The sequence below is a fragment of the Mobula hypostoma genome, chromosome 13, assembly GCF_963921235.1.
Source record: "Mobula hypostoma chromosome 13, sMobHyp1.1, whole genome shotgun sequence".
Lineage (NCBI taxonomy): Eukaryota > Metazoa > Chordata > Chondrichthyes > Myliobatiformes > Myliobatidae > Mobula > Mobula hypostoma.
This window is the reverse complement of record NC_086109.1, coordinates 26953180-26978059: the sequence shown is the minus strand read 5'-3', so window position 1 is coordinate 26978059 and position 24880 is coordinate 26953180. Positions and strand designations below refer to the sequence as shown.

The 24880-nt window shown below is 39.3% G+C and overlaps 1 protein-coding gene across 1 annotated transcript; it reads left to right on the top strand.

Annotated features, from left to right (window-relative positions):
* The first annotated feature begins 498 nt into the window (after positions 1-498).
* LOC134355511 (proline/serine-rich coiled-coil protein 1-like) lies at positions 499-23570 on the top strand. Its single transcript, XM_063065492.1, has 9 exons — positions 499-599; positions 7986-8013; positions 9511-9570; positions 15060-15117; positions 16400-17006; positions 17305-17467; positions 18267-18617; positions 18866-18956; positions 21677-23570. Exons 3-9 carry the CDS (start codon positions 9552-9554, stop codon positions 21678-21680), a joined length of 1293 nt encoding a protein of 430 aa, XP_062921562.1. The 5' UTR covers positions 499-599; positions 7986-8013; positions 9511-9551; the 3' UTR covers positions 21681-23570.
* Positions 23571-24880: the final 1310 nt, after the last annotated feature.

Sequence of the window (24880 nt, the reverse complement as noted above, 5' to 3'; positions counted from 1 at the left end):
GTTTGCTGTGCAAATACTAGATGCAGCTTTTACTATGACGTATTATTAACTACATTTTAAAGGTGTATTTTTTTTTGTACAGAATTTGATCGATTTTCTTTCAACACCTCTATTACTGCCTTTAACTACATGCCACACAAATCTTAGCAGTCGACTGCCTCCGGAATCATTTCAAATCCTCGCCGAACGGATTGACGTGAGCCTTGTCCAATCACCACTCGCTTTTCTGGCTAGTGACCCAATCAAAAGTTAGCTGATTACGCACACTTTCTTTTTCCATAAAGCCCATAAGCAAACAGCTTCGACGTGCCGATTTGGATTTACTGGGGATGTTCATTTCTGTGTACTTTGACAGAGGGCGAGTCGTGTGCTTGTTTGTTTCCATGAGGAAAAGGAAAGAAAGGAAGATTGCGGTTGGCTTCTGACCCAATCAGAAGAAAGACTGGAGGCCACGTGACGTAGATTTGAATATGGTCCCGCCCCTTGGCCATGGTCATGTGCGGTGGTATTTGGAAAGTAAACAGGAGGAAGGGGTTTGGCTGGTGTGGCACAGGGAGCTCAGCACCGTTTTCAAAGGGTCGGCATTTACTCTACGTTATGTGAGTTTATTTTGACTTTAATGCAGGATGTAGAACTGTTTGTTAAGGGAAGAGCGGTGGGACGGGAACAACAGAACTTGCTGTAATGAAGCAACTTCAACATAACCAAATGCCTAGGAATCCCCCACACCCTCCATTCAATATGTTAAAAATTATCCTTAAGATGCTGTATTTAACTCTTACTTGGAAGCATGTTATGTGGCATTGACTATGATTTGCTTGTAATCTGGAGTCAAATCACGTTCCCAATGCTTTTAGGCAGTTCGTCGGATCTTCTTGCTAATGTTGAAAGTGTCATGTAGTTGCAAGTTTCACTTGCACTCGTGCTAGTTCGTTACAGCATTTGTGCTAATCACGGACTCGTGATTGTCTACCACTGTATACCGTGCGTTGAAATGCAGCAAGAAACAAATTAAATGCTTTAAGTATTCTGTGGGGAGAGCAACAGGGCAAGGTCATCGATGCACAATATTAACCTCTTGTTTCTGTTTTCACTAAGTGTTTACAGGGTTTTAATAACGTGAAATGGGCTAGTTAGAAAACGAATACTTGCAAATCTACACCTCTGATGCAATCTTGCCAGATGTGCTGCTGGAAGCATGTTATGCGAGAAGGAACTATGTTCCTCATTAGTGGGTGCAAATTTGAAAACACTTATTTTCTTTTTGAAAAGAGCTGTAATGAAAGAGTTAAATAGTTGAGGATCGAGTCTGACATCTGATGAATCTGAATTTGTGATCTTTATGTCAACCTTGATTTAGTTTCTTCAAGCAGGCTTTAATTATACCGTTGGCTAAGAAAAATTTTCAAAGTAAAATTTATTGTCGGAATACATACGTGTCGCCACGTACAACCCTGAGATTCCTTTTTCCTGCAGACATACTCAGCTACAATGGAATACTATAGAGCAGTAACTGTAAACAGGATCAATGAACTATGAACTATCCATATGCAAATATAAATAAATAGCAATATATATTAACGAAGCATGAAATAACCAGATGAAGAGTCCTTAAAGTGAGATGAATGGTTGTGGGAACACCAGAAATAGAATGAGTGTAGTTACAAACAAGTGAAGATCTGCAGATGCTGCAAGTCCAAGCAAAGCTCACAAAATGCTGGAGGAACTCAGCAGTGCAGGCAACATCTATGAAAAAGGGAATAGTTGATGTTTCGAATCGTGCCCCTTCATCAGTCATGTGGATGTGGTCATTGGTTTGGAGGGCTTCACGTGTGTTGTACTGGGGTAGGATTTGTAGGATTTTAGGCTCAAAGGCATTGGTGTTCCCATACCCGGGTGTGATGCAGCCAGTCAATACACTTTCCACCACATATCTATAGGATTGTCGAGGTTTTTGATGATATGCTGGAACTCCGCAGACTCCTGAGGAAGTAGAGTTGCTGTTGTGCCTTCTTTACAATTACATTTATATGATGAGTCCAGGACAGGTTCTCTAAGACGGTGACCGCCAGGAATTTAAAGTTACTGAGCCTCTCCATCTCCGATCCTCCGATGAGTACTGGCTCATGGACCTCTGGTTTCCCTCTCTTTAATTCTACAATTAGTTCCTTGGTCTTGCTGACATTGCTCCCAGGGGCCACCCATTTTAATTCCACTTCACATTCCCATTCTGACATGTCAGTCCATGGCCTCCTCTGTCACTGTGAGGCCACACACAGGTTGGAGGAGCAAAATCTTATATTCTGAGTGGGTATCCTCCAACGTGATGGCATGAACATCGTTTTCTCCGAATTCCAGTAATGCACTCACCCTTTCCTTCACCTTTCCCCGTTCCCATTTCCCTCTCTCCTTATCTCCTCACCTGCCCATCGCCTCCCACTGGTGCTCCTCCCCCTTTTACTTCCTTCCATGGACTTCTGTCCTCTATCAGATTCCCCTTTCTCCAGCCCTGTATCTTTTTCACCAATCAACTACCCTGCTCTTTACCTCATCCTCCCCCTCCCCCCCCCACTGATTTCACCTCTTACCTTGTGTTTCTTCCTCCCCTCCCCCACCTTCTTAATCTGACTCCATTTTTTTTCTCCAGTGAAGGGTCTCGGCCCAAAACTTCGACTATACTCTTTTCCATCGATGCTGGCTGGCCTGTTGAGTTCCTCCAGCATTTTGTGTGTGTTGCTTGAGTAAGAGGTTATTGTTATGACACTGCTCAGCCAAATTCTCAATTTCCCTCCTGTATGCTGATTCATCACCACCTTTTGATATGGCCAGCTGCAGTGGTGTCATTAGCAAACTTGAATATGGTGTTGGAGCTGTGCTTGACCACACAGTCATAGGTGTAAAGCGAGTAGAGCACGGGGCTTAGCATACAGCGCTGCAGTGCCCCTGTGCTGATGGAGATGGTGAAAGAGATGTGTTTACCAAACCGACCTGACTGAGGTCTGCAAGTGAGGAAATCCAGGATCCAATACTCCAGGGAGTATTGAAGCCCCGGTCTTGGAGTTTACTGATTAGTTTTGAGGGCTTGATGGTATTAAATGCTGAGCTGTAATTGATAAAGAGTACCCTGATGTAATGCATCTTTGCTGTCCAGATGTTCCAAGGTTGTGTGAGGAGTCAATGAGATGGCATCTGCTGTGACCTGTTGCTTCAGTAGACGAATTGGAGCAACTCAGGAGCTGATGTGTTTCAACACCAGCCTCTCAAAGTGCTTCACCACTGGATGTAGGTGCCACTGGGCAATAGTCATTGAGGCAGGTTACCATGCTCTTTTTGGGCACCCATATGATTGAAGCCTTCTTGAAGCACACTGTCGAGGTGAGAGGTTGAACATATCTGTGAACACACCAGCCAGTTGGTCAGTACAGGTCTTCAGTACTCAACCAGGTACTCTGTCCGGACCAGATGCTTTCCTTGGATTCACTCTTGAAGGCAGCCCTGCATGTCATCTTCAGATATTGAGACAAAAGGGTCATTGGAAGACGCGGGGGCGTGTGATGGTTGCTCCTGTTCTGGTGATCAAAAAAAGCACAGAAGGCATTGATCTCATCTGGAAGCGAAGCTCTGCTGTCACCCATGTTGCTAGATTTAACTTTTATACTGTTTTGGCATTCAAATCCTGCCACAGCTGTTGAGCATCCCTCATTGATTCCAGTCTAGTCCAGAATCTTCGCTTTCCCCAGGAGATGGCTTTCCAGAGATAATACCTACACCTCTTGTAGCATTTTTGTACAGGCAAATAGTCCGACTTACCAGAGTGGCTTCTCGGAAAGGAATGACAGGCATTCCTTATCACGGTGTAGCAGTGGTCTACTGTGTTGGGATCTCTGGTGCAACAGGTTGCATGCTGGTGATAATTGACCAGAGTTTTCTTCAGAAAGGCCTGGTTGAAGTCATCAACTATAATTTGAACTGCATTGTGATGGGCTGTTTCTTGCCTGTAGATGACGTTGTGCAGTTTCATGCGTGCTTGCTTATATTTGGCTGCTAGTGGTATATAAACTAAGGTCAGGATCACACAAGAACTTCCAAGGCAAATAGAATGGTCTATATTTGAATGTTAGATGTTCTTAGGAGAACAAGAGGTTGACTTAACCCCCATGTCCAAACACCAAAGAGAATTGACTAAAAAGTACCCGCCACCACCTATTTCCTTACCAGTTCTGCGGTTCAATCCATTCTGAAAATGGTAAAACCTTCCAGTCTGACTGCTACGCCCAGCGTGTCCGCAGATAACCAAGTCTCAATGCAACATACAGTTGAGATCTGCCTTTGATGCAGCAGCCTTGCCCTGAGATCGTCAATCTTATTTTCCAGCGACTGCACGTTTGTTAACAGGATGCTGGGTAAAAGAAGTCTCATTCCTCGGTGCGTCAGCTTGGCTTGGATTATTCCACGTCTTCTGCTATGTTTCCAGCCATGGTGTTGACCCTTAAAGGTGCCGTGCTTAACTGCTCCACCGGGGCTCATGGCTCTGCATTCAATTGTCGACTGTACGACCTGAAGATCATTGATGTAATTTCACAGTCTTGTTAAGAGGGAATTTGCATGCTGCAGATTGCAGCAAAAGTAATTCAAAAGAAGGGTATTTAAAGGGAAAACTGGAACAATTTTCTGCAGCCTGCATAGAGTCAACAATGTATGCTGGCACCATCTTCTCTCTCACTGCGGTGCCTCCGTGACCATTGTCAGTAGTACATGCATCCATTGGGATGAGGTGCTTTGAGAGGTTGGTGATGAAACTCCTGCCTGAGAAGTGACTTGGATCTGTACAATTTGCCTACCGGAGTAATAGTTTTACAGCAGGTGCCATTTCATCAGCTCTTCACTCAACCCTGGGGCATCTGATGAGCGATGGTGCATATATCAGGATGCTCTTCATTGAGCACAGTTTGGTATTCAATGCTGTCATCCCATCAAAACTAATCAATAAGTTTCAAGTCCTGGGCCTCAATACCTCCTTGTGCAAATGGATCCTCTATTCCTCACATGCAGACCCCAGTCACTTCGGATTGGCAAAAACATCTCCACAATCTCCACACCTCAAGGATGTGTGCTTAAACCCTGCTCTGCTTGCTTTATATTTATGACCGTGAGGCTAAGCACAGGTCCAATGGCATTTTGAAGTTTGCTGCTGTTGGCTGAATCAAAGCTGGTGATGAATCAGCATATAGGAGGGAGATTGTAAATCTGGCTGAGTGGTGTCACAACAATCTCTCACTCAATGTCAGCTGAACCAAGCAGCTTATTATTGTCTTTAGGAGGACAAAACCTGAGGTCCATGAGCCGATCGTCATCAGGGGATCAGAGGTAGAGAGGATCAGCAACTTGGTGTTATCATTTCAAAGAATCTCTCCTGGCTCCAGCATGTAATTTCCACTACGAAGAAAGCATGTCAGTGCCTCTGCTTGGAAGTTTGCAAAGATTTGTCATGATGTCTGAAACTTTGACAAACTTCTGTATATATGTAGTGGAGAGTGTATTGACTAGCTGATATGGAAACACCGATGTCTTTGAATGGAAAATCGTACAAAAAGTAGTTAATACAGCCCAGACCTCCCAACCACTGAGCGCATCTATGTGGAGTGCTTCTGCAGGAAAGCAGCATCCATTACCAAGAAACCCCAACTTCCAGGTCATGCTCTCTTCTTGCTGCTGCCATCAGGAAGAAGGTACAGGGGCCTCAGGACCACACCACCATTTTCAGGAACAATTATTACCCCTCAGCCGTCAGGCTTTTGCACCAGAGGGGATGACTTCACTCGCCCCCATTACTGAACTGTTCCAACATCCTCTGGGTTCACTTTCAGGGACTCTTTAGCTCATGTTCTTTAACATTTATTACTTGTTTAATTTTTTTTGTTTTGAATTTGCGTAGTTTATTCTTTGTGTACTTCAAACAATGGCGACTGAAACTGAGCGCATCATGTTGGAGTTGGAGCTAATAGATATTGAACAAGAGTTACTTTTATTGAAATTACTGCAATGCAGAAAAGAGAGAAGACATCGGAGGAGATGGTGTGTACAACCATTGAACGGATTGAGGCAGAAGAAGGGTGAACTTTCTGTGCTTGTCCGGCCACTGAGAGACATGGATGAGGAAATGCATTTCAAATATTTTCGGATGTCGGCAAGTAGATTTGACGATTTGACAAGAAGCAGCAACCGGAAATGCATAGGAGGAAATGCGATGCAACCAAGCGGACCAATCACAGTTGTTGCGGTCTGTGTCGCCGCGACACGTAGTTACATTTTTGGGGAGGTGCACATCAGGCTACGGCATAGGGTACGCGACAATGCTGTACCTATGGTGTAGATTTGACGCAGAAGTATAAATTGGCCTTTAGGATGGATATAGAGTGGTGTATAAATTTAAACAATAATTCAAGGAATAATTTAAATGAGAGAAATGCATTGACAGTGTCACTAAAAAAGGATTGTTTAATATCATTATTACTCCATTCTATACTCTTGCTTTTTGCAAGGGGTCAGTGATCACAAATTCTGATATTGCAGTACTTCAGAAGTTGTTCATTGGGTCTAAGCGCTTGAAGATGTCCAGGTAGCAAGAATGATTGTGGGTTGTTTTCCTCTGATTCCACAGGAATTTCTAGTGCAAAAACAGTTTGTTTTTGAGTATGTAGATATAGCCTTGACCTGGCCAATATTGCCTCAACTTTAAATTTTTTTCAGCAATTCTGAAATAGTTTTGCATTATCTAACCTGTTGCATTTGTTGGCTCTTGTATTTGTGGATACATAAGATAAAAGATGTCTTTTTGCAGTGATAACAAATAAACTGAAAATCTGTTAAGCCACAGTTGATATTCTTAAGATATTTATTTGTTGAAATACATAAAGTAGCATAAATTGCAAGTTATGGCCCGAATACAGTAGAATCAATCTAACTTCAAATAGAGGTATACAATTGCAACACTGAACTCTTGGTAGATTCAATGGATTTGGTGAGCATACTGCACATGGCCTTTTACATCTGAATTTAAATCTGAATCTAGAGCTGAATATAAAGAAAAACAAATGCTAGTAAATTTCATATAGAGCTATATTTTTCAAATGCAGATGTGTTTTGTGGGACCTTTTTGGGGTGGGGAAGCATATGACTCCCCAGATTATGGACGACCTTGGGGTAGTATGACTTTATTGAAGTTCTCCCATACATTTTTAAAGACTTGTTCAACATAAATGCTTTGTGGTATTCATTAAAAATGGGTGCAGTATAAATTCCATTAGTTTAATTATAGGCAGTGTTAGGGTGAATGCGTGATGAAATTAATTACAGGATGTGTATGCAGATTAATATGATATAGGTTTACTATAGAAAATCAGCTTATTGGCATTGTTGAGGATTAACCCCTTTTGTGAGCAGGAGACCCTGCACTGTCATTTATGAATTTATACGATCAGGAATAAGGTACAGATGTCCCCTGCTTTACGAACGTTCGCTTTACGTCACTTCGCTTTTATGAAAGACCTGCATTAGTACCTGTTTTCACTAACTGAAAGAGGATTTTTGCTTTTACGAAAAAAGACGCCCGCTTTAAACTTGTGTTTACCCCGAGAAAGACTACCATGACCATGAAGCCTTGCGTGGGCAGATGTGTGCGCATGCCATTTTTTTTCTACTAATCAGTTTTGGATAAATCTTCCCGATTCTGTTAAGTGAAACTGCACTGTACATACATTATTTCTACTTTATTTAGGCTGTGTATTTATCATATCATTCCTACTTTTACTATATATGTTAGTGTTATTTTAGATTTATGTGCAATTTGGTATGATTTGGTAGGGTTTTTTTGGGTCTGGGAATGCTCAAACATTTTTCCCATATAAGTTAATGGTAATTGCTTCTTCGCTTTACACCATTTCGGCCTACGAACGGTTTCATGGGAATGCTCTACCTTCGGATAGCGGGAGAAACCTGTACAGAAGACTGAAGGTGATTCAGGAATAACTTCTTCTCCTCTGCTAAATGATATTCCTAAATGGACATTGAACTCATTTACACTACCTCACTTTTTTAATATATTACTTCCGTTTTTGCACTATTTTAATCTATTTAATAGACACCTACAGTATATGCTAACTGTAACTGATTTTTTTTTCTTGATTATGTACTATTGCCACTCAGTTAATAAATTTCATGACACGCTGGTGATAATGAACCTGATTCTGATATTACAGATTTATTAAATAAGCTGTTGATTGAGATTTTGGAATAAGCATTGCAAGCTCTATAACTGCTGAAAAATGATGCTGGAGGGGTAATAATGGGGAACAAAGAAGTGGCGGGCGAACTGAATATGTATTTTGTATCAGTCTTCATTATGGAACACACCACAGCATGCCATAAATTTGAGTGTGTCAGAGCAAGCTGTTACTAAGGAGCAGCTGCTTCAGAAACTGAGAAGTCTGAAGGTAGATAAGACACCTGGATCAGATGAACAACACCCCCAAAATGTTGTGAGCGATAGCTGATGAGATTGTGGAGGCATTTGTGGTGATCTTTCAAGAATCAATAGAATGGTTCCAGAGGACTGGAAAACCACAGATGTCACTCCATTCTTTAAGAAAGGAGTGGGGCAAAAGATGGGAAATTATGGGCTGGTTAAACTGACTTCAGTGGTTGGCAAGGTGTTAGAGTCCATTATTCAGGATGAGGTTTCGGGGTGCTTGGAGTCCAAAATCAACTTGCTTTCCTTAGGAGGAAATCTTCCCTGACAAATCTGTTGAAATTATTTGAGGAAATAACAGCCATTATAAACAATCATTATGGAGAGTCAGTGGATGTTGTTTGCTTACATTTTCAGAAGGTCTTTTACAAGTTGCGTGCCTGAAGCTGCTAAACAGATAAGAACCTATGTCTTACAAGAAAGATACTAGCACAGGCAAAAGATTGGTTAACTGGCAGAAGGAAAAGTGGGAATAAAGGAGGTTAATGTATGAAGAGTGTTTGATGTTTCTGGGCTTGTACTTGCCGGAGTTTAGAAGAATTAGGGGGATCTCCTTGAAATCTACCAAATGTTGAAAGGTCTAGATAGTGGACATGGAGAGAATGCTCCCAACAGTGGGAGAAGCTAAGACCAAATGGCACAATCTCAGAATACATGGATGTCACTTTAAAACTGAGATGAGGCATTTCTTAAGACATACGGTGATGAATCTGTAGAATACATTGCTACAGGCTGCTGTGAAGCCCAAGTCATTGGGTATATTTAAAGTGGAGCTTGATAGGTTTCTGATCAGTAATTGTGTCAAAGTTTAAGGGGTTAAGAAGTATGGAATTGAGAGGGAAAATTAATTAACCTTGATTGAATGTCTGAGCAGACTCAATGGGTCAAATGAGCTAATTCAACTTGTGTGCTGTGTTTTAAAGGTTTTTTTTGCAGGTCTTGTTTGTATTTCGAGTAACTAACTAGATTTCTTTCTTTATCAGAGCTTTTTATTGAACTAACTGGAAACTCGCTGACAAGAAGAATGAATCTGCCAACTGATGGTAACCACATTTGTTTCCTCTCTCATGTTGAACCACATGACTTGCAGTTTCAATTCCCAACTGCAGTTTCTGATTCCAATATAAAAACCCTTTATTTCCACGTCTATTACGTGAAATCCTCAATGTCTGTACATTAACTGCTATTTAAAAATTGCCTGTCTCCTGTCCTATGCCTCTGTTCTGCTAATCAATTGGTTTTCCATTGCTTCATATTTATAATTTTTATTCATGTGTTTAAATTCTTTATTCGTCTTGGTCTTCTGCTTAAACCCTGCTCCTTTGATCTAAGTTTTGATATATTGCTTAAAATATCCCCTTTATTCTTTGTTCATTTATTTCACACCACTGCACTTCGAACTTCTTTGCTCTTGAAAGTGCAATCTGAGTTGTTACTTTATGTAACTTGGGGAAATGTGATGATGTAGACTTGGTCAAGTGTTTTATTTTGTACTTAAATTGTAAAAATGACATTATGGTTTTCTCATTTAGTTTATTGAACAGTTTCGCACTGAGCCACCTGGCGTAGAAGTTGTAAAACTCCTGCATAGCATCCTTAATGTGTTATTATACTGAATGATGTCCTGGGTTATGTCTGTGCGTTCTGTTTGGACTCTCCAAGTATAGAGGCAAGCAGTACTGAGTTAATTAGAGATCCAGCCAATTAATACATTTCAATTATTCTTCTTTTGTGTGGGATGACAGAGGTGATATTACTGTGGTAAATACAGACTTGCAAACAATAAAGTATTTGATTATTTATGTGTCTAATGCTGTTTATTATTTAAAAGTTTGGTGTGCTCTTGATACTAATGAATATATGCCAGTCTTAGTTACTCGATTAATCTGCTTGCATTCTTTGTTTTCAAAAAACACCTATGCATGCATTGGGAAACAAAATTACACAGTTCAGGCCTAGAGTTTCTCTAACCTTGGGCGTCTATAAGCAGTTTAAACTGTGATACTCAAATACTGTATGAATGTGCAGGAAACTGCACATTTCAAACAGGTAACTTCTGTGTTATGAAGAAAATTGACTAGCACAGATTTCATAATGCAAAATTCTATTTTCTTCTGAATCCCATATTATAAGTGGAGATGTGTTCTCTCACCACTAATGATGGTGGCACTGTGGCTGCTAGTTCACGGCAGGGAACCACTTCAGAGATTGCCTGATCAGTTTCCAAAGCAAATCACTGTATCAAACACCAGCGACTGCAAATGCTGTAATATGGAGCAAAAAAAAGGTGATAGAAATTCATAGATCTTGAGTTCTACTTAACACCTTTCTTACTATCATCTGCAGCTCTTTGTGTCTCCTATTTGTCACCTTTCAGCCTTTCAGTTTAAGTTTACAACTTGCTGCCACACACACAGTTGGAGAAACTCATTGGGTCAGGCAGCATCCATGGAGCAGGAGGGAAATGGACAGTCAATGTAAATTGCAGACCCTGTTTTGGATATCCTGACTCATGGTGGAGGGAGGGTGAGACAGTTTAATAGCACATTGAATTTATTGCGTTATTTTTAAAACTGCCACCTTATCTGCATGTGTCAAAAAATACAAGTTGAAGAAAAACTACAAAATTTTTGTTTTGCACTTTGTTCAAAATTTTCTTGCACAAAAATTCTGTAACTGTGGATTTTATTCCATATCTTGGATTTTTGGGTAATGAATTGTAAATTCCATAAGGGATATTTCTGTAAGCTCAACAGTCACAATGTAGAGGCTCACCTGTACCAGTAAATTAGAACTGATCTTGCTAGGGATATCCATATACTGAAAAATGAGGGGAGAGGGTTGGTAATAATGTTAGTTTTCTACTATGGATATTGTGTGCAAGTTTGTCACTTTACATTTGCCTCTGGGGCAGGAGGTTGTTAATTGGAGTCCCACTACTGATTTAATAACGTAACATGTTACCACATTACGAAATACAGGGAATTTTCTGTGTCATGATTCAGATCACTAATAATTTGCTTAATTTCTTTTATTTGATCTTTGTGGATAATTGTTATGAACAGTTTTGGTATATAGTTGTATTAACTTTTTTAAAGTATAAATTAGAGTACTACAACACTGGCCCTTCAGCCCATCTTGCCCAACCTGATCTTCTACCTAGTCCCATCATCCTGCACCCAAATCATATTCCTCCAGGCCCCTCCCATCCATGTACCAATGCAAACTTCTAAATGTTACAATCGGACCCAGTTCTATCACTTCCACTGGCTGCTTGTTCCGCACTCTCACTACCGTCTGAGTGAAGTTCAAAGTAAATTTTATTATCAAGGTACGTATGTCACCATTTACAACCCTGAGATTAATTTCCTTGTTGGGAATACTCAACAAATCTATAGAATATTAATTATAACAGATCAATGAAAGACCGCCCAACTAGGGCGTTCAATCAGAGTGCGCAAGACAGCAAACTGTGTAAATGCAAAAAAAGAAACAATTTAAATAAATAAGCAATAAATATTGAAAATGAGATTCTTGAAAGTGAGTCCATTGGTTGTGGGAATATTTCAGTGATGGGGCAAGTGAAGTTGTCCCCTTTTGTTCAAGAGCCTGATGGTTGAGGGGTAGTAATTGTTCCAACCTGGTCGTACAAGCCCTGAGGCTCTTGTCAAGTCAAATTTATTTATAAAGCACATTTAAAAACAACCCATGTTGACCTAAGTGCTGTACAAACCATAACAGGTAGAAAAAAAAAATCACAAATACAAGAAACACAGATATAAACAACAAGGCACACTGCTTATAGGCACAAAATAAACAACACGAGCCTAGGCTCAAGCCAAAAATCAGCCACATCAGGAAGATTCAAACGCTAGTGAATAAAGGTAAGTTTTGAGCCTGGACTTAAAAGAATCAATGGAGGGGGCTGATCTGATAGGGAGGGGAATGCTGTTCCACAGTCTAGGGGCTACATCAGCAAAGGCGCGGTCACCCCTGAACTTAAATTTAGATCGTGGGACAGCCAGGAGCCCCATCAGTGGACCTGGAAATAGAAAAAGGGGTTAGAAGGTCTGCGATATAGGAGGAGGGCCAGCCCATTTAGGACTTTATAAACAAACAGGAGAACCTTAAAATCAATTCTAATCCGTACTGGTAGCGGAGAGAGGCCAGGATAGAAGTAATATGGTCCTCTTCTGGGCACCTGTCAGGAGCCTAGCTGCAGCGTTCTGGACCAGTTGCAGGCGGGACAGGGACGACTGACTAATCCCAGTATACAGGGAGTTGGAGTAGTCCAAGTGGGAGGATATAAGGGTGTGGATGACTTTCTCGAGATCTTTGAAAGAGAGAAACGACTTGATTTTGGCAATAGTACGAAGCTGGAAAAAACTGGCTTTTACTACTGCATTAACTTGCTTGTCAAACTTAAAGGCGGAATCAAATATTACATCAAGGTTTTTGACATGGGGTTTGACGAGAGTGGACAGGTTACCAAGACTGTTGGTAGTCACTTTGATGGAGTCAGGGGGGGCCAAATAGGACAACTTCAGACTTGCCTTCATTCAGCTGTAGGAAGTTCTGTGCCATCCAACATTTTATGTCCTCGAGGCAGTTCTAGATTTGACTGGTTGTTTGGTTTCAAGGGGAGATAAAGCTGTGTGTCGCCAGCATAACAATGGAAGGAAATGTCGTGTTTTTGAATCCTGATGGCAACAGTGAGAAGAGAGCATGACCTAGGTGGTGGGGGGTCCTCTGGATACTGCTTTCCTGTCCCTGTGACAATGGTTTATGTAGATGTGCTCAATGGTTGGGTGGGCTTTACCTGTGATGGACTGGGCCATATCCACTACTTTTTGTAGGATTTTCCATTCAATGATATTGGTGTTTCCGTATCAGGCTGCGGTGCAACCTGTCAATAAGAAGTTTCCTCTTTTATTTTCCGCTTAAATATTTCACCTTTCAACCTTAACCTATGACCTGTACTTCTAGTCTCACCAAATCTGAGGGGAAAATACCGGCATACATTCAACCTATCTATACCCTTCAAATTTTGTACTACTTTATCAAATCTCCTTTCATTCTCCTACACTACAGGGAATTAAGTCCTAATCTATTCAGTCATTCCCTATAATTTCAGTCCTCAAATCCTGGCAACATCCTTGTAAATTTTCTTTGGACTCTTTCAATCTTATTGATATTCTTTACCGTAAGTAGATGACTAGAACTGCACACAGTACTCTAAACTCAGCTTCAACAATGCTTTGTATAAATTCAGCATAGCATCCCAACTCCTGTACTTAATGAACTGATTCTTGAAGGCCATCGTACCAAAAGCTCTCTTTATGACCCCATCTACCTGTGATGCCACTTTCAGGAATTGTAACTCTATATTCTTGGATCCCTTTGTTCTATGACTCCCCTCGTGCCCTACCATTTATTGTGCAAGTCTTACCTGGGTTTGTCTTCCCAAAGTGCAATACCTCACACTTGCCTACATTAAATTCCATCTGCTACTTTTGAGTACTTTTCCCAGCTGGTCCAGATCATGCTGCATGCTTTGATCACCTTCCTTAATGTCATCTGCAGATTCGCTGATCCAGTTTACATTTTCTTCCAAATAATTAATATAGATGACAAACAACAATGGACATATCACTAATTCCTGCAGTACACCAATAGTCACTGGCCTCTAGTCTGAGAGAGAACCATCTACTACCACCCTCTGATCTCTCATGCTGAGCCAGCATTGGATCCAGTTGGCTATTTCTTCCTGATTGCTGAGCAACTTGACCTTCTGGACCAGCTGCCCATGTAGGACTTTGTCTGTGTGGACTTTAACAAAGCCTTGAACAATGTCCACCACCTTTCCTTTTTCAAAAAAAACCTATTGGTTAGACATGACCCACCGTGCACAAAGTTGTGTTGACTCTCCCTCATCAGGCCTTGTATATGCAAATACATATATCCTGTCTATCTGCATATCTTACAATAACTTACCGGTGACTGACGTTGAGCTCACAGGTCTACATTTTCCTGTCATGTTCTTAGAGCCCTTCTTGAACAGCATTGGTCATCCTCACCTCACCCCACCCATGGACAAGGATATTTAATCATCTCTGCCAGAGTCGCTGCAATTTTTAACTGTTAGGTTTTTTAAAACAAATAATTTATAATATGTGGGTTGTACTGGCAAAACCAGCTTTTATAACCCATCTCTAATTGCTCTTAAGAGGAGGTGCTGAGCTGCTACCTTGAGATGTTGCAATTTTTTGGTGATGGTAGATGCAAATTGGGGTGGGGGGGGGTAGGATTTGTCAGGATTAGATCTTGGGATGCTGAAGCAACATCAATATACTTCCAAATCAGAATAATGTGTTAATTAGGAAACCTACAGATGGGGGTGTTTGTGTACGGATTCCTTAAATTTGAGTGTTTTTTCCTTCAAGTCTAATGTTATCACATTTGCACTGATTTCTGTGCAAATCTTGAATCTCCTGTGGTATTATTTCAATTGGTTATTTTCTTTTACTGTTAGGTGTTGCCTTCATAACTGAAGAAACATTTGATTTTGGAATTAGTTTTCCAGCAGAAAGGTAAGGTGGCTTTGACAAGTAGATGTACATAGGCAATTAATTATTAAATGCCAAGTATATTGTTGGTGCACTTTGTTTTGGGAGTAAATTTTTGCCTGAAGGTAGATCACTTTGTATTTGAATCAAACTAGATTTGCTGTGAAAATGATTCCTGCCTTAGCTACCATAGAAATTGGTCTCCTCCACTCTTCTGTGCAGTGCATGTCTTTTTGTTTCAGTGGGCAGCTACGCATTTACTCATAATTAGACAACTTTTATTTCTAATTTACAAATTGGAAGAGCACACATGCTTGTGAAATTGCACATTCAGTTATTACTTTATTATGAAGATAAAAGTCTTTTCTATCATAGTGCAGTTTCTGCAAGTCAAACTTTTTCCCTGGGCATTGTGTGCTTTCCTTGAAACATTTTTGAATGGTGCTATGGAAGGTCTACTTGCGTCACTGTCTTCATCCTCCTGTGACTCCTTTCATTGAGAATGCAACTGTGATATAAAAGAAAAATTACATTCTCTGGATAAATGGCTTGCAAGTGCCAGAATAGTAGAACCACGGGTATATTACTCAGCTGCACCTCTTTGATCTAGAGATAACATTGACTTTCTAACACGGGTCACTGCTACTAATCAAGGATGGGGGCAATGGGTAAGTCTTTGCTGCCTAGGACACATTAATTATAAACTACCTTAATGTTTGTTTGATCATAAATAGAATAAGTATGCAAGAAACTACAATAGGTAGATCTGCAAATATATAAAGGAAAATAGTGATGCTAATTAGATACATAGCCGGCTGGTGGTGTAGTGTCGTCTATGCCAGACTTGAGAGGTGAGTGGTCCTGGATTTTAATCCAACCGGCTCCTTGCACACTTCCCATCCATGCTGGGTTGAGTGTTGAGTTAACAACTCAGCCGTGTAAAACAGACAAAGTACTCAAAAGAAACAGCAAGGTCGCTGCCTGAGGTGTGCGAGGATATTATTATAATTGTTACATATCTGTAGATTTACTTCTTTCAGATTTTGCACAACTGTTTTTCCTCTTTTTTTGTTTGATTTTTTTTTCATTTCCTGGCTTTGTTTTATTCTGTTGGTGGTCATTCTTTTGTACATGTATGGACATCTCTTTTGATGTATTTTTTTAATCTCACTAAGGAATTGTTTGGGTATTTGAATTTTGTTTTTGTGTTGGAATGAAGGATGTTTTCATTTCCTGTTGAGGTGAATTGCTCAGGCTGTTATGATTTGACCTGTCATCAGTTAATTTTTTTTTTCTTTTTCTACAGCCAAGAATCATTACTTGAAAATGATACTGAAGAAGCCTTTGTTGGTCCAGTCAGGCGGCCTGAACGGTGTCTTGCTGTGGGGATTGATGTGAACAGTAATAATGGAAACCATCAGAAAATGAATGAAGGCGTACTAAAGTGGAGTCCTCTAAGTGCAGAGAAGCTGGCAGAAATAGTGAAAGAAGCAAACCGGCTGGCAAATCAATTTGAAAAATGTGCTTTGAAGGAAAAGGAAAATGCCAGAAGGCAGGGGAAAGAGGTCAGAAGCTGTGGTGACCGATCAAAATTAGAAAAAGACTCCAAAGCCAAAATCAAGCTTTTGCAAGATGAAAGAATGTGGAAAAAAAGCCCTCGAAGTCCAAGGAGAGATACTTACTTTGTGTTAGATAGTCCAAATAAAGCTCTTCTTCCTTCGGTGGATATTCAGGATACAAATGAAAACTGTCCGGTCAGTAAGAGCACACAAGCACATCCTGATGATGGACTACAAACCACTATCTGCAGACTTGAGTCACCCAGTGAGTCTGAAAAAATAACCTCTGACAAACCCATGAGAACAAAGGAAGGTAACCTATCTGCAAACAGCAAGCAAGCTGCTGTTAAGAAGGTGCTATATTTCACTTAGTTTTGAACAATATTTTTGATTGGATAGACTTGAGAATGCAATATTCTTATCGGTAGAACTGCTAAAATAATGAGCCCTGTCAGATTTTTCACCTGTTCTTGCAATGAGAAATGTAGTTTGCACATAATTTACTTAACCGTAAGAGCAGATTGGCTTTTCCTCACTAAATGCTTGTATTAATGTAACACTGTGCTTTGCTATACTGCTACACTGATTGTAAGGAGCATAGCTTATTCCTTTGCTGTCTTCATTAATGAGAACACACTAATCTTTTTTGCAGCAGCAGCAGCAGCGGTCAGAACTTTCCAGGCCATCAGGCTTAAAGCTTCCTTCTGCTTTTAATAGAAAAGGAAATGTGCATTCATTATCTTCATCAAAGCCCTACGAGTTTCCTAAAAAGGATTTGCCTTTGCTTTCAACAGGAAACTTAAAACAATCTAGAGGTAAAGCCACTTTAGTACTTCTTGCATTTCAACTTATGATGCTTAAGAAGTAGTTGAACTTTGATTAGCAAAGTAAATTTCATTATCAAAATATATATATGCGTGTATATAAATATATATATGTATGTATGTCACCATATACAACCTTTGGGCATTCTCAGCAAACTTATAGACTAAAACTATAACAGGATCAATGAAAGATCAACCAGAGTGCAGAAGATGGCAAACTGTGTGAACGCAAATATGAATAAATCTTAATAAATATTGAGAACATGAGATAACAAGTTAAAGAGTTCTTAAAGTGAGATCATTGGTCGTGGAAGCATTTCAATGATGGGTAAGTGAGTGTAGTTATTATTTTGTTGTGGGTTAGTAACTGTTATTGAGGCTGTGTACTTTTTACCTGATGGCAGCAGTGAAAAAGGAGCATGGACTGGGTGGTGGGGATGCCCCATGCTTTCCTACTACATTGTTTCATGTAGATGTGCTCAGTGGCTGGAGGGACTTTACCCATTATATACAGGCCGAATGCACTACCTTTCGTAGGATTTCCCGTTGAAAAGCTGCTGCTACATCCTTAGGATCATATCAGCATGTTGGTTTTTAAGTTCACCATGAAGCATTCTGTGTTTTTTCAATCATATTGGTGCATCTTCATTCATTATTTCTATTGAATTGTATTTTCCTGACTCTTGCACACATTAACTTAGTGCTGTGAAAATAAATAAAATTGTTGTTAATGCAGGTTGTCTGTCTAGGAGAATAGGGAGGAAAAATGCCTTTTTTTTGTTTTAAATAGGTGTGTCACTGAACAACCCAGTAGACCTCTCTAGAGATTCTGGGAGAAGTACTATCTTACACAACAAACAAAATAAAGGAAAACCACCAATAACGTTTGAGAGGAAGATGTTGTCAGCTCCTTTTAAACCCACCACTGCCACAAATATTAAACAGCTTCCAAGTACCAATCGAGCTGCCAGCACGGAGGGCGGTAGTCGGAAACAAGTGTCAAGCAGACCAGTTCCTCCTGTTGCTTCCAATCGTTTACGGCCTGGATCAACCTTATCTGCGCGTGCTGGGATCAAAATCGAAAGAGGCACTTCAGAGGTTCTCAAAGTGAAAGGATCAGAAAAACAATTCCAAGCTACAGGTAAGGATGTGGAATTAGGTTTGCACTTGGGAATACAAATGTTTGAGACCTTTGATTAGTCGTGTATAGCAGCTACAGGGAAATACAGTTTCACAATTTCTGTATGAATCTGGTAAAATATAAAACTCTAAAATGGTATACATCATCTTGGATAATCGTTTTCCATGATTCAGTGTAGTAAAGAGAAAAACCTGGAATTTTTCTGTTTTAGATAATTCAATTCTGGTTTGCTTTTCTGTTTCTTTCAGTTACTTCCAAGCACCTGAATTTGAGCACAGCAGATAAAACAGTCCAAAATAAGTCTCAGCCCAAGAAAGTGACTTCAAGTCATGTAAAAAGGTAATGGTTCCGAGACTGGATGAAGCATGTAATGTAGCAGTTTAATTATGGGTAGTGTTATGGTGATTATTCAATGAAATTAAAGAATTGTGGCAGAAAATATGAAGAGAGAAAATATAGGTTATTATAGGAAACACACACAAAATGCTGGAGGAACTCAGCAGGCTGGGCAGCTTCTAGGAAGAGAGTATAGTCAATGTTTTGGGCTGATATCCTTTGGCAAGACTGGAGAAAAAGAGCTGAGTAGTAGATATAGAAAGTGCCCCTACTACCATTCTGGAAGGACTGTTTTAGGGCCCTAGTGAGGCGCCACTTTACCTGTGAGTCTTTTGGAGCCATGTACTGAGTTCAGTACTTCCAGTGTGGCCTGTATATCAGTGAGACCCAAAGTAAATTGGAAGAGTGCTTCAGCGAGCACCTGCGCTCCATCCGCCTGAAAAAGTGGGATCTCCCAGAGGCCACCTATTTTAATTCCACTTCCTATTCCCATTCCAATATGTCTATCCATGGCCTCCTCCACTGCCGAGATAAGGCTGTGCTTTGGTTGGAGGATCAATGCCTTTTGGGTAGCCTCCAACCTGATGGCATGAACATCGATTTCTCGAACTTCCGGTAATGCCCCCAACCGCCCTTCTCGTTCACCATCTCCCATCCCCTTTTCCCTCTTCCTCCTCTCACCTTATCTCCTTGCTTGCCCATAGCCTCCCTCTGATGCTCTTCCTGCCCTCTCTTCCATGGCCTTCTGTCTCTTTTCCCATTTTACTTCCCAGCCCTTTACTTCATCTCCTCCCCCTTCAGGTTTCACCTATCGCCTTGTGTTTCTCTCTCCCCTCCCTTCACTTTTTAAATCTACTCCTCAGTTTTTTTTCCTCCAGTCCTGCTGAAGGGTTTCGGCCTGAAACATCAACTGTACTCTTTTTTTTCCTAGGTGCTGCCTGGCCTGCTGAGTTCCTCCAGCATTTTGTGTAAGTTGCTCAGATTTCCAGCATCTGCAGATTTTCTCTTGTTTACTACAGGAAACAATTGTTTCTTGCAGAGAAATCAGCTTACAGATGATTCTGAAAAACTGAAGCCTTACATAACCTGAGGATTTCCTGTGCTAAACACATTCTCCAGAATTGCTCTAAGAAATTTGCCTTTTTATTAGTTCATAATTTCAGTCAGTACCATAGGGTGTTTTTCCTTTCAACTGAGATAGGAAGAAATAATATAAACACTGAACAAGTGCCCAGCCAATAAAATTCACTTGAACATGGGTCTAGAAATTGGACTGAGTTGCAATGATTTGGGAGTTGTAACATTTTATCTACTGTTTGGGACTGTGCTTGCAGATTGACTAAGCACATCTAGTGATTAATCCTTGTACAGATCTTTTGATATCTTTTTCCATGTAACATTTTTTATGGACAAGAAATTGTTCTAAAAGGGACACAATTCAATCATTGGAAAACACTTTTTATCAGTGCTATGATGGGAGGTACTTTTGTCTTGTGTCCAGGCTAGCCTCAGACCAATTTCCACTCCCAAAAAATTTAAGCTCTACCCCGTATCTTGGACAGTTCCCACCACTTCACTATTGCTGCTCTTCATACTGATACTACTGGACTCCAGCTCCAAAACTATGCAGTACTTTCTGAGTTATGCCAATGTCCTGAGATCTTTGGTGCTATCCACTATTACAGTGATGGTCTCATGACTTAATGATTATAGGATCATTGTTTCTCAGCTTGTTCCCATTATAATTATGTCTAGTTCACAAGCTAAAACATTCCTCTACCTCTGTGGTGAATGAGAGCCACACCTTGAACACAAAATTTGTTGGGACAGGTGAATATTGCAGAATGATTCAAAATATTGCATAGTTCTGTCAGTGCAATATTTCATAATAAATCAACAACATACTGTTGTGAAAATTTTAATTATTTGACTGCACCCTTTTTAGCAATGTTTTTTCTAGTGTTCCTGCATTTGAAAGCTTTAAAAGAAATGTAAGCTATTGGCCTAAGGAATACTGTATATTGGAATATTAAAGATTGTGCCAAAACTGATTTAAATCCAATCATTTGCCTGTTGAAGAAAGGGTGGATTATAAGTGTTTAATATTTTTAAAATAACAGTAAAGGGGTTGGTTGAGTTTTGTCCTATGTAAATTGCCTGTACTTTCCTCTACTGTATAAATTGATGCTAATAAAAATGGGTTGATGGATAAGGATAAGATTGGGATAATAGTTGAACTAAAAACATGACTAGACTCTTTACTCACTGAATCTTAACAATCCCAAGACATTTTATGCATATTAGGAACAAGAGTATAGGCAAGGAAAGGATAGGTCCACTCAAGGTCAGAGGAGGAAGTGGTGTCTTGAAGAACGTTAAGTTGGATAACTTCCAAGGGCCTGATGAAATCTATCCCATGATATTAAGGGTGGAGATGTTTAAGGTCTTTACAGTGATCCTCTTTAGCCACAACTATTTTCAACTGTTTCTTACTGTAAAGTTTATCATGTATAAAGCTATTAGTTTTTATGTGATTAATTAAAATAATCAATTCTGCCTAGATCTGGTTTATTGTGCAGTTCAGAAAATGTTCACAAACCTGTTTAAATGTATAAAATTACTGCAACAATACTACCTTCATATTAAGCAAAATATTACTCCTTTTCAATATAAATGGAATATCTTGTCAAGTAGAATGTCTAAGTACATATTTTCTTTTGTAGATGAATCCTTTTGAGGTTCATTTAATACAAAAGCAGTTGAGAAAATTTTGCTTGGAAGGTGCAGAGACATGTTTTCTCCCTCTGAAGGAAAAAACCATACAAGGAAAATAGAAGATGCATGTTCATCATCAGCTTAAAATGTAAAAAATCTAGTAATTATTTTTTCTTAAAAAGTAAATGATGACAACATGCCCATTCAGTCTGGTTCCCAATTTGAAAGGCAATTCAATTGGTTTTTCTCCCTGTTATTTCTATGTATGCAATAAATTTGACTCCCCAGTTGTGTTGCTATGGTGAAATGACATGGTTTGTATCAGAATGTCATTGAATTCCATTACATTTTAAAAGGGAAAAAATAAATATTTTCACAAAGAGCTTGTGAACATTTTAAGCTAAATACTGTTGCATAATTGTTTTTTTTGTATCTGATTTTTCTTTGCCTATTTTGTAAGCTAGTGTTAAATCAGTATTTAGTAGCTGTTCTAAATCCTATGAACTCATGGAAAGAATTTCCTTATATTCTTTAGAGAGTCATATATTTCAAATAATTTGATAGCCAGAGGTGAAAAGTTGTAATCAATTCAGCTAAACTCCATTTCTAGCATCTCTTACCTCCTTTAGTATCCTCTGCTGTAGTGAGAACATCCCTAGATTCTCCAGTCTATCAATCCTTGGTGATATCATAAAGCATAGGAACAGAATTAGGCCATTTGGTGCAGAGAGGCTGCTTTGCTATTTCAACATGGCTGAACCATTTCCCTGTCAATCCCATTCTCCTGCCTTCTCACTATAACCTTTCACACCCTGACTAATAAAGAACTGATCAACCTCTGCCTTAAATACACCCAGTGACCTGGCCTCTACAGCTGCCTGTACACAAATTCCACAGATTCACCACTCCGGCTAAAGAAATTCCTCATCTCCATTCTAAATGGATGTACCCCTATTCTGACGCTGTGCCCTCTGGTCCTAAACTCCCCCACAATAGGAACCATTTTCTCCACATTCACTCGGTCTAGGCCTTTTGACACCCAATAGTTTTCAGTGATATTACTCCCCATCCCCATTTTTCCAAAGTCCAGTGAGTAAAGGCCCAAAGTCATCAATTGCTCCTTATATTCTAGTAAATCTGAACTCTCCCAAAGGCTTAATATCTTTCAATGAATCTTATGCTCAAAATCAGTCTAAAACGGATACCCTGAGGGTTATGTACTTTAAATATAGCTGAAAGAACTGATTCACTTGGATATTATAATTTCCTGAGATATGTATTATCTTTTAAGAAATGTATCGCCTCTGAAAACATACATATACATTTTCAGCCTCTTAAACTTCTCTAAACAAATCATACTTTATTTTTAGTGTACACTGATGTGATTTAAAAATATTGAACATCTTAAATTTCACACTAAAATATAATTTTTGGGAATGCTTTTAATTTGTGCATCTTGCCCTTCCTGTTTATGCAGTGTTCTATATAATCAAACAATGTCAGTTATTATGATCGAACAGTTAAGGTTCTGGATTAACACATTCCATTGTAAGAAGTTGAAGAACTAAATCCATTGTTTTGAAGTTTGTGAACTTGTCAGAAGATCCTGACCATGGCACCTTAATCTCAATTGCTTCACTAGAATTCTTCAGGGAGGCAAACTTATTCCTTCCTTCTGTTGCCTCGGTGACTCAATTTCACTGTCTAAGCTCTTATGGCAATTATTTCATTAACTTGTCTTTTTTTAAATGGGGAATGTTATGTATTTTAAGGAGAAAAAAAATTAAGAAACTCTTTTGAACAATCTGTTAGTGGTTCTTGTAAATTCAGGATATGATTCTGTTAAAGCATGTATTTTTAAACACTGCATTTACTTTTATGTATGTCTTAGATCAATAAAAGCATTTTGTAACAAGTAGTTGTCATTTTATAAATATGGAAAGTCAAATTGACATGCGATTTCAATAACACTTAGCTACTTAGAACCAAAGTCCCCTTGCTAAATTTCCACTCACCCTGAGTAACCTCCAATGTGAACTTAACTTGGAGCTAATGTTGACTTGAAGGAAGCGGAGGCTTTGAAAACTACAAGCCATTGTCTGTCACACTGCTATCAACCAAGTTGAATGTTTACACATCTTAACATTGACATTTAGGACCTATTAAACATTTTATGGAAAACATTAATTTACTCAATTCACGAAATATGAATTATCTGAAACAAACTTCCTTTCAGTGGTTCTTCTCTCAAATGAAGCACGGGTTTTGCCGATAAGTATCTAGGTTCAGTGAAGAGAATGGAAAGAAATTCACATTCCATTTCTAACTTCCAGAATTAAAGGCAAATCATGGACAGGTTAATTAAATTTGGAACTTTTGTTCATGCATAATTACACCAGTGTCCCTAATTTTCTCTCAGTCACAGAATTAAATGTTGATCATTGCATGAGAAAACATTGGCTTTTGTGGTTTAAAGAGCATCTTCTGATTGGCTAAATTGTGATCAGGGTAATTGTTATGTTACAAATGGTGATAAGAAAAAAGTCTTCTATTCCAGATCATTATTTATAATTGCAGGTGGAAACTAACATGAGACAAATTTTACCATGTACGATTCTGGTTAATTGAACCATCAGCTAATCAGGCCAGTTGTTTATTTGGGACACCTCTTAAAGAACAAAAACTAATCAAAAAAATAGCTGGGATTCCCTTTGTTTATGGGGCAGGAGACTGTTGCCAAATGGTTTCTAACTAGTGTCAGATCTGTGCACTTGTGTGACCGTTAAATCTCTACACCGTGCTCAGAGTGAACAGTTTTTAAGTAACATTATTTGTGTTTGCTTGTGTTCATAAAGTAGTGATTTTTTTTTTGAGCAAGCAGGCAAGCAGTAAGATAATTCTGAATTGTTTCAATTCACTGCAGTTTCAAGCAATCAGGTCTGGAAGTGCCAGAAATGTTCAGGATTGAAAAGGAAACTATTTTGCTTCTTCAGGTTAGGAACTACAAAGAATTTGAAGGTATCGACAATCATCTTGAACGTTAGAATAAAAATGAAGATTTGGAAGGTGCAAGTGTCAATATTATTACATGAAAGAAGTCCATTATCTACAGTGTCTGCTGATTTTCTTCATTTACAGTCAATCAAAAGAATATGTTAGCATACTGGATGAATTCCTCCATTGATAACTATCAGAAACTACACAATTTGATA